This window comes from Astyanax mexicanus, chromosome 1 (genome assembly GCF_023375975.1).
Source record: "Astyanax mexicanus isolate ESR-SI-001 chromosome 1, AstMex3_surface, whole genome shotgun sequence".
NCBI lineage: Eukaryota > Metazoa > Chordata > Actinopteri > Characiformes > Acestrorhamphidae > Astyanax > Astyanax mexicanus.
This window is the reverse complement of record NC_064408.1, coordinates 105721848-105732971: the sequence shown is the minus strand read 5'-3', so window position 1 is coordinate 105732971 and position 11124 is coordinate 105721848. Positions and strand designations below refer to the sequence as shown.

Sequence of the window (11124 nt, the reverse complement as noted above, 5' to 3'; positions counted from 1 at the left end):
CTGCTTGTTTCATACATTCTGTACATGTGGGCTGTTAGGCATCTGTCGGCCGTTTGGAAGCGACTCAGACAGGGACCCTTAACAGTATTCAATGAGACCTCTTGATTAGAGCCGCGGTTCTCTGGACGGCGAGACGAGAAGAACATGAAATGAGAGGCAAAGTGCATGCTGGTTAAAAAAAACAAAAAAACAGGGCGTCACAGCTAAATAATCTTTTGGTCATAAATCATCTTTATTTGCCGTCGAGACGTCAGCCATCTGCTCGGGAAGCAAAATAAACAACATGAAAAACATGTTTAAATAAGTTCTTTTTTTTTTCTCATCAGATTCAAGGCCACAGAAGCTTGGAGACATTTACCCACAAACAGAGAGAAGGAAGCAGTTTACATGAGAGAGAGAGAGAGAGAGAGAGAGAGAGAGAGAGAGAGAGAGAGAGAGCCTGGCTCGGCAAGTGTACACACATTCAAAGACCACGACTTTAAAACAACCGAGGAGACAAGCAGGGCTGTTCATACGTGCACAGCCTTAAAGAGGAGACAAGAGACAACAACTCAAGTACAGATGCTGCTTTAAATCACAGATTTTCAATCTAGCCCTTGAACCCTCGTCCAAGTGTTTGATCTGAAACGCACCAGTCTAGAGAAGCTTAAGTCAGAATTATTCGTATGGTGGAGATGGTAGGAAATAGACAACAAAAGGGTTTAATGCCTTATTAATGCTTAATCACAACAGTATATCAGAGTAAACTTTGGCCTAAGACATGCACTGAAATGCCAAAAGTCATGTGATAGCAATACACTGTAAATTGATTGTAAAGTGGGACTTCAGGAGGCATTTACTGTACCATTTCTCAACCTACAGTCTCAAATGTGTACCAAGAATACATTATAGAAGTCATTACCACCCACAGTAGACAGCTCAGTGGGTGTAATGATCATAACCTGTCGTGTCTGGCTAGAATTTCCCATGCACACAGACAAGAGACTCATATTCTGCAGGTCAATGCATCATCATAATCATCATCATTTACATTCCATCGGCTACGGCAAAAGTAATAGTACAAGATACTAGTTCCTGTCCCATGATTTTGGGCATATCAGTAATTTTGCAATGAAGCCATGCAGGTCCCCGTTGTCTATTATCTATCACCATTGTAGCAAAATCTGACTTAAGCTTCTCTTCACGGAACCATCTCCCATTAAACCACTCTGATTACATCTAAACCACTGCAGACTTTGGGAGGAAAAACAAAACAAAATAGAACACAAAACTGGTGGTGGATTTTTTAAGTCTTAACTTTTATACACAGCTCTGGAAAAAATAAGAGACCACGTAAAAATGATGAGTTTCTTTTATTTTACCAAATTGAAAACCTCTGGAATATAATCAAGAGGAAGACGGATGATCACAAGCCATCAAACCAAGCTGAACTGCTTGAATTATTGCACCAGGGGTGGCATAAAGTTATCCAAAAGCAGTGTGTAAGACTGGTGGAGGATGCATGAAAACTGTGATTTACAAAAAGGGTTATTCTGAAAATAAATGCTCTAAATGACAATATTTTACTTGAAATTTGGGAGAAATGTTGTCTGTAGTTTATAGAATAAAAACAACAATGTTCATTTTCTTTAAACATATACCTATAAATAGTCAAATCAGAGAAACTGATTCAGAAACTGAAGTGGGCTCTTAATTTTTTCCAGAACTGCATATCTGCTGGAGATGGTTTGTGGATGCTCACCATGTCTTTACATTCAACTAAATATCAATTAAAGACACTAAACATATGAATCTTTATTTCATAACTTAGAACCTTTACTATATAATTTCTTAAGCATTTGTGCATCTGCAAAAGCTTTCAATTAAATGTGAAACCACAGTGTTTTTATAGAAAAGAAACTGTAAGATAAAGAATGAATAAAATGACCAGTGTACAGTAAATTTGCCAGTGTTAAATTAACCTGTTTAGGGTTAACTTAACACTGTGAGTATTACATTTGACTCAATGTGTCAATTTAATGCTGTGTACAGTATGACTGTTGTGACTGATCTACCTCCTTATAAAGTATTAACTTCATTTTTCAAATAAAAAAAAAAACATGTTGGGGTAGCTTCCCAGACATGAATTAACCCAAGTCTTGGACTACACAACATTTTTAATGTATATTTTTAACTGAAAGGAAAGTACAGTCTATGACTAGACTTAATCCCTGCCTGGAAAATCAACCATATATAATCACAGGTGCCCAAACTTTGTTTTAGAACTGCATGCTCACAAGGTAAGACTTTATATAAAAAGCCAGTTCACATGTATTATGTATTATTCTAGCTTCCACACATCTGCAGACAAGCAGTCAATCAGCAAGTCGAGGTTCAGGGCCTGCATTCATAACGTGTCTCAGAGTGGTATAGTGCAGATGGGTGGAAAAAAGAATAAAAAAATGATACAGATACAGATAGATGAACTGGGTCAGGTTCACATCCAATTTATAATGACCCCAGTGGGGAACAGGACCTAGAGCAGCACTCCTACGCTAAGAAACTTTTTGAATGCAGGTTCTGGACCTTTATTTACTGGCTGGCTGGTTGTCTGTGGATGTGTGGAAGCTAGAACAATACATAACACATAAAAACTTATTGAACTGTCTGGATTGAGTATTTTGTAACTTTTTAATTTGTAAAAAAAAGTTGTGAGCAAGCATTTCTACAAAAAACAGAAATTCAATTATACTTCTATATGCCATTTCTGATAACGGTTACTGACAACTTTTGTTTCTTTTCTGATTTGAGTGAAAAATCATATAAAAAAAACACACAAAATTGTAATTTTCTTTTCCCCAAAAGACTAAATTAACCAATTAACCAATCAGTGATTGTGCAATATGTGTAGAGGATTTGTTCACTACTGATTTTCAATCAACACCATGTGCAATATGACTAGAGGTGCCCATACACATTAAATTCTGCACATTAATGCTAATTTAATGACATAATAAACCACACTGATTTAAAATACATTATACTGGTCATACTGCATTGAACTCTTCCACCTGCGATGTTTAAAAAAGACTAGATGTCAGAATGACCTACTAGGAACATTAGACATTTCCGCAATTACCTTTTCCTCCATCCGTAGACAATATGTGCATCCAGTGCCGTCATCTGCCTCTCCTGCAGTGCCAGTATGGGACAATGGTTTGGAAAGATCATTGAATCTCTGATTAGGTTCGACAGGAAATGAGGACTCTACCGTCTCATTTGCATTTCTTCTGGGGCCATGCAGCAGATAAAGCTGCCGCCACTGCCGCGCCGCATGACGGGCTCGGTTTTGGCATTTCACAGAACTCGTGTGGCTAGCTCTGGGCTTGCTTTGGAATCGCTAATAGACTGCGAATGAGTCTGAACCCTCAGAGACAAACTTTAGTTTGATCTCCACATGATGCCTGTCGAAATATGTGGCAGCTACTTTTAGAGGTGTCGATCATCTTTTTTTCCTTTTAATTCAGTCAGTGCAGAAGACCTTTCCTTTTTTTTCCGCCTGAATACAATATAGAACAGGTATGGATTGCAGCAGACTTTCCGAGCCGCAATCAAATTTTAACTTCTCCAACATTTAGGGGCTTCTTGCACATGATTGCTGAATACAGGCTTTAAGCTGGAATGTGTTCCACTCTGGGGATTAGTACTAACACTCTTGATTTCACACAATGCACACCAAGCTTAAGCTTTAAAGTCAATTACTACTCCAGAGAGCCTTTGGTGGCTTAAAACAGAGGAAACCCTTTCTGAAGGATAATCTATACAATAGTCGGCAAAAGCAGCAAGGAAACAAACAAAAAAAAAAACATATATGAGTAATCAAACAGCAAACAAACAAAAAAAAACTCTGAAGATGATTTTTTGAATTTAAAAGACATTCAGACAGTTTGTCACAAAGGATAGAGATACAGATCCTCAATAAAACAATTTAGCACTCTCGGTTTTTTTCAGCTTTACAAAAATAATCACTTTGAACATTGCAGAACGCATTTTTGGAGTTTACTAAGCACAAAACTGCTCATCACAGACTGAATAGTAAATAAGTCACTCCAAAAAAATGAGTGCTTCAAGTGGCTTTCTCATAAAGGCAAAACAGGAATTGCAGAATTTCCCTTGATGCATTTTAATATAAAATGTCACCAACTAGCCAGCACAAAGTACCACACGTCTGATCGCAATGCATAACAGATTAGAGAATAAAACTGAAATAATAATAATAATAATAATAATAATAATTAGCCACATGTTACAGGACACCTGAAACAGCAGCTGACCTGCAGCTAATAATAATTTAACTACTGAACCTAGAGTACCCAAGTCTCCTCATCATAAACCCACAAGTGTCCTCAATGAGTCTGATGTCTTTTCTAGGCATGTTTTTTCTCCACATGTTGATGCTGGCTGGTGAAATGTCCCCCTCGTACTGAAGATTGTACAAGTTTGTGGAGGTGGTGAACATGAGCTGATTCAGGGCTGAGGGTGTCACTGGCACCCCCAGAAAGGAGTGTATCCACTCAGCTGTTTCCTCAGGGAAGTTCACCAGGTCCTCGAACCTCACCTGCAGGTAACCCTCCTCAGGAAGGTTGGCCGTGACACGGAACACTGCAGCAGTGTGAGCAAGCCACAAGTGGGAAAGCAGCAGCACAGGATTGGCCTCAGAACGGGACAGGAGCCTCCACAGCATTCTGAACTCTGGAGCGAATGCAGGGCACCTCTCCCGGGTGACATCCTCTTTGAACATGAGGGCCAAGTGCTGCGGGATGTTCTTGAGGGAGTACAGGCTGGGCTTGCTGTTGTACAGCATCAGATAGATCCATGCTCGAGGGTCCCTGACCACATAGATGGCCCGAAGAGAGGGGCCGATGACTTCTTGGATGAAAGGAAGCTTGAGAGCCCAGCTACCGCTGCGCAAGTTAAGGACCAACCGCGCATTCGGGTATTCACCCGTGTGCTGCCTCATCTCGCGGACATACTCAGCATCTCTGTCTGAGCTGACTCTCATTCTTCCTCTCATCTCGGCCAACGGCTCCTTCCTCCTGGTCCTCTTTTTCTTGTTGTGAGGAGGACTGCCGGCTTTCTGAGCCTGCTTGGATCTGTTTATGTCATACAGTGGGATGTTCTGCAGGTGCAAGTGGGTGTTGTGCACAAGTGAATGCAGCCAGCCCTGGATTATTTTAAATCGTCCGTTTTGAGTGTCCGTCCTTGTCCACTCGCAAGCATCCACCAATGAGTCAAATTCAAACTCTGTTTCAGGTATATCCAGGTGTTCTGTGGGCACCTGCAGATAAACAAAGTCTGAGTTGTTGTAAAAAAGGTGCTTGAGGATGTCCGAGCCAGAGCCTGGCAGGGTTGTGATAACCACAGTGGGCAGAGGGAACCGGTGCTGGTCATACAATCGCAGTTGTTTGCTAAGTTCGGGGTCAGTGGCGGCGCTTTTCCACTTAACCCCACACAGTAGCTGATCGCAGCTGTTCGAGACAAAAAGAAGCTCAATGATCCACAACATTAGCACAGAGAACAGGGCGTAGCGCATTAGTCTGGTGAAGCAGACATAAAACTTGCGCTGCAAGGTCAGGAAGCCAATCGCCACACACAGTACCACCCCTGCTATCACATTCACTGTGAACCCAAAGTCAAATAGCTGATTGTCTACTGGTGTTTGTTTGGGCACAAGCTGCGCTCCCAAACCAAAGCGGATAATCTGATATCGGTCTTCCACTTTGGCATAACCCCCAAAGCCCAGGTAGCTCGAACGTGCTCCTATGTCTTTGTAGTTAGTTGCGATTGAAACTATTTTTTCAGTGTTGTTAATGATAAGAGAGATTCTGAGGCCATTTTTGCTGCTGTCAATGAATCGACAATTGGAGATCTGAACGTAAGGTCCATGCATCACGTAGGCCATCCTGCCTACTGCGCCACTGACAGGGAAAGTGACATTGACAAACTGCGTCCATCTTTTTTTAAATTCGGCTGCCTGCTCCGCCTCCTGTATTTTTGTGCTTGGGCTATTTCCCTGGCTGTCAAACCAGAACATTTTGTAATGAGCATCCCAAACATCCATCAAGGCCCCATTGTACCTGTCCATATACCTGTGGGCAACATACTTAAAGTCAATGTCCAAGTTGTGGAAAAAAGCACTGAGGGCGTTGATTGGTGAGTCCTCAGATTTCTCCACATGGTCGACCACCAGGAGAGTTTGTGAGTTAAGGAGCACCAAGGATCTGTACACACTCTTTAGTTTCATAGCAGGGGAATAGGCTGCAGCAGCCTCACCGCTAACAAACATCATGTTTCTGTGTGAGGAAGTGGCTATAACCTCCCCTGCAGAGTCTCCGACGCCCTCATCAGTATAGCGCAGCCACTTTGCACACTCTCCTAGCTGCCCCTCCCAGGGGGCATTGCACTGACTGGTTGGGGAGGGACTGAACACTAGCACATTGTTCAAGTAGCTGTATTTTGGACCGTACAGTGCCTCAGACACAAAAACTTGTCCATTCGGTGCAAAAGTGAATGAGTTCTGGTCTGGATGCTCATGGCCGGGGTTGAAACTGTTCCAGCCATCTACCCACGAATAAGGCTTAGCATGCACAATGTCAAATACAGCTCGCCCACCCAGCTTACCTGATTTAAAAGAGACAAATGTGTTCCCCTGGGCTATAGGTAACCCCGCTCCATAAGTTACTACACCCCAATTTGAGAAAATATGCATATTTGCTCTGCCATAGCCAGGTGGGGGCTGTGGTATTAGACGGGCATCGAACCAGATAAACTCTGTGTGCAAGGTGGTAAATCTCTGGGCTGAGGACTGACCCATAGGACCATCTTTAGGTCTGTGCTTTCTAATCTGCTGAGCTAGCCAGTTACCAGTGCCGTTTCTCATCACAAATGTGTCTAAGAAAACTAGCTGGCTCTCAGGCCCATAGAACCAATTGTAATTGGAGTCCCCTATACCCACTGTTCTCTGAAAACCTGGCAGAAGTGTGGCATAGTAGAACCAGAAATGAGTGCGGAGCCAATTGTTCTGTGTGTTGTCAATGTTGAAGTGGCGCTGGGCCAGGAACACATATTGTGTAATCGACTTTGCTGTGTAACTCCCATACGCCACCCCCTCATCTAAAGACCCATCCACCACATGGTTCAGGAGAAACATAGTTTTTTCCATATAATTCACACACACCTGCTTCCATACCATAGTCTCTGGATCGTCATGAGCCCCCACAACAATGGCACTGGTCAGGATGGCTAAAATGTTGGTGGTCTGATGGTTCTGGAGAAACTGTTTGCCCCATCCTCTGTATTTCGATGCCTCATACAGCTCGGCTGTTTCTCTGCGGATCCTTTTGAGGTAAAGATCCCGTCGCTGCTGGTCCAGATAGGAGTAGATGAAGTCAAAAGCAGTAGCAAAGCCTGTGAGTGAATGAGCCACAGGCACTTCGTCGTTTGGCGCGGTGGTAACTTTCCAGTCAGGATATTCTGCCATGAGGTCCATGAACTTTATCAGGAACTGTAAAGCAGCAGAGTCCTCAGGGCAGAGTAAACAGTAAAGAGCCAAGGGCGGGAGGTTATTGCCGTAGATCTCGTTCCACTTGCTGGTAAACTCATCGTGACTCGCAGGCGGCATGTAGAGAGGAACGTTGGACAGCATGGTCAGCACAGCTGCCCGGATTACTCTGAAAATGTGGCTGTGGGATGTCGTGGACCTCTGTTTCATGAGCTGGATGTCCGCTTGGTTGAAGTACAAGTTTGGGTGGAAATTAGAGGCTTGGATTTTCCGCAGCTCCGGTGTCCGGCTCTCTGCGAGTCGTAACTGCTCAAACTCGCTAAAAATATCCTTGTCGGAGGAATTGAAGACACCAGAGAAGGCAGTTCCCAGTGCTGACAGTGCCAGGAGAAGCAAGGAGCATGCCATGCAGTTCCAGGCACCTTGCTTGAGAGCCATTGTGTGGAATTCTTGTTAAATTAATAATATTTCACACTGTTTATTGTCTTTGATTTCTGTATTAAAGCTGGATGAATGATAGTGTCTCTTAAAATTGGCCATACTTGATAAATTGATGATTTTCTGGACGCTACTTCAAAAGTGTCTTTTGGTGACATTTTTTATTTTTTTTTTTAGTCACGCTTAAGCTTTAGGGGTAGTCTTGTCTTTGGTTTCTTCAATTCATTCAGTTCAGACAGTAGCCTTTATAATTATACAGCAATTATTCTTACATTATACTGATATTCTAGATTTTCTTCTATATCATAAATACTTCACTTCTACTGTGAGCAACAAAAAAAAAGCTATGAATGAATTTGAAACTTGATATTGATCCAATTGATATAATAACAGCCTATTATAATATCAGATCTTGTCAGAGAGAGAGAGAAATATGCAAAATAAGGATCTTCCACATTGAGAACTTACATGTGGACAAGTGTTCCTGGAAAACTGTTCTCCTGGAAAAGTCCATTAGCTTAAAATGATTGAAAAAATGTTCTTATCCATGTTTTTTTTATATCCCACAAGTTCTTCTCAGAAAGCTCTCAAAGAAGCAATGACATCCAACATGTAGTCCACCAGTCATGCACTGGTCAGAAACGTGTGCAGGGAGTGAGAATCCAAAAGCAAACATTGTCCACATCTCTTCATGCCCCCACAAAACCCTCCTCCAGCCCCAGTCAGCCCCAGTCCCCGTCCGCTCCAACCCCGCAGACCCCCAGCCGTCTCGCTCCTCTCGCGTGAGAGGGGACGTGCAGAAGCAGAGCTAGACGGAGCATATCCTTTATATATTCCCCTACATTACACTCTGATTCCCAGCGTCTGCACGCACCACCGGCAGCAGCATCAACATCAGCGTGGCGCGCGAGTCCCACAGCAGCACGAGCATGCTGTCCTCAGCTCTCACACACTGTAATCTCAGTAATATCCGCGCTGGATATCCATCTCACCGAGGACCAGCCAAGTTCGTTTGAAGTTAGTCCAGACAGAGAGCCAGGCTGAGGGAATAGAGCAGTGCAGTGCAGCTTCAGGAGAGAAGAGGTTCTTCAGGAGTGCAGTAAAGATCTCCACAGCGAGCAGTTCGTGTGTTTGCTCAGTCTGTAGATCAGCAGACGTGTAGATGAGCGGGTCCGCGGTTCAGTCGTGTAAAGGAGCTGCTCGTTACCGGAGCGTGCGACTCCTCGCGCTCCTCTCCGTGACTCCACACTGCCCGCTGTTGTTGTCTTTAAATGACTGGAGGCGCAGTACCGCCCGCGGCCAGCAGAGGTCTCTCGGTATATATATGATACTATTCTGACTCACACTATCTCTCTCTCTTTCTCTCTTTCTCTCTCTCTCTCTCTCTCTCTCTCTCTCTCTCTCTCTCTCTCTCTCTATATATATATATATATATATATATATATATATATATATATATATATATATATATATATATATATATATATATTGAAAACTTCTGGAATATAATCAAGAGGAAGTTCGATGATCACAAGCCGTCAAACCAAGCTGAACTGCATGAATTTTTGCATCAGGAGTGGCATAAAGTTATCCAAAAGCAGTGTGTAAGACTGGTGGAAGAGAACATGCCAAGATGCATGAAAACTGTGATTCAAAACCAGGGTTATTCCACCAAATGTTGATTTTTGAACTCTTTATAAAACTTTATGAATATGAACTTGTGTTCTTTGCATTATTTGAGGGCTGAAGCTCTGCATCTTTTTTGTTATTTCTGCCATTTCTTATTTTCTGCAAATAAATTGCTCTAAATTACTTTTTTTTTTTACTTTTACTTTTTTTTTTTTACTTTTATATTACTTGTTTGGGGGTGCCCAAATTAATGTGTCTGCCTAATTTTGTTTAAATAATTATTGTACACTTTCTGTAAAACTTAATTTCATTTCTCAAATATTACTGTGTTTATGTGCTGTATGATATATTTAATCAAAATTGCTAATATAATCTCTCTATTTCTCTCTGTCTCTCTATCTGATAGTATATTCTCTCTCTCTGTCCCTCTATCTGATATTACTCTCTCTCTCTCTCTCTCTCTCTCTCTCTCTCTCTCTCTCAGATACTACACTGATTAGCACTCATGTGTTGCTGATTGTTATGCTCCTCTCTGAATGAAGCCTGCACCTACATTCAGCACATTCACAACCCACAGTAATGATTCAGTTCAGTCAAATTATGATCTGTTGCAGATAATTCTGTGCCTACATCCTTAAAAATTCAGTGTATATGGGGTTCAGTGTATAAGATAATATGCCTATTAAAAAAACATATAAGAAGAAGAACCACTTCATCTTTTAAACAATATTTTTAACCTGTACCCATTTGGTTCATTGTGTAAAACATGTCTTTTAATTTGGTGCTATCTGTGGATCAGGTCTTGTAACATCTGAAACCTTGCAGATACTTCTATAAACGGAAGTATATATATATATATATATATATATATATATATATATATATATATATATATATATATATATATATATATATATATATATATATATATATATACACACTTCCGTATATATATATAATATATATATATAATATATATATAATATATATATATATATATATATACATATATATATATATATATATATGTATATATATATATATATATATATTATGAACCTTACACTAGAACTACACTTAAAGTCTCTCTCTCTCTCTCTCTCTCTCTCTCTCTCTCTCTCTCTCTCTCTCTCTCTCTCTCTCTCTCTCTCTCTCTCTCTGTCTCAGAACACTGAAGACAGATTATTATTCATATCAACATGTTTGGTTTCAGATTGTTGTGCTTTTCTCTGAATTATAAGCCTGCACCTACATTTATCATATTCACAACCCACAGAAATGATTTAATCTGTTTTTATCTGTTACAGATTGTTGAGATAAACACCAAAGGAAGGGTTCAGTATCATAAAAGAACTGTATATGGTTCCCTCAGACCTATCATATTTAGAAAAAAAAGAAAAAAATTATATACATATATATATATATATATATATATATATATATATATATATATATATATATATATATATGTCAGCCTGAAGAACCTTTTACAAAGCCCTTTTAAAATTGATTAAATC

The 11124-nt window shown here is 40.8% G+C and overlaps 1 protein-coding gene across 1 annotated transcript; it reads right to left on the bottom strand.

Moving 5' to 3' along the window:
- Positions 1–208: 208 nt before the first annotated feature.
- LOC103038414 (dermatan sulfate epimerase like) lies at positions 209–9220 on the bottom strand. Its single transcript, XM_007258974.4, has one exon. It carries the CDS (start codon positions 7976–7978, stop codon positions 4331–4333), a length of 3648 nt encoding a protein of 1215 aa, XP_007259036.3. The 5' UTR covers positions 7979–9220; the 3' UTR covers positions 209–4330.
- Positions 9221–11124: the final 1904 nt, after the last annotated feature.

Excerpts from the sequence above, each read along its gene's own strand:
- LOC103038414 (XM_007258974.4), bottom strand. The coding sequence starts at position 7,978 with ATGGCTCTCAAGCAAGGTGCCTGGAACTGCATGGCATGCTCCTTGCTT.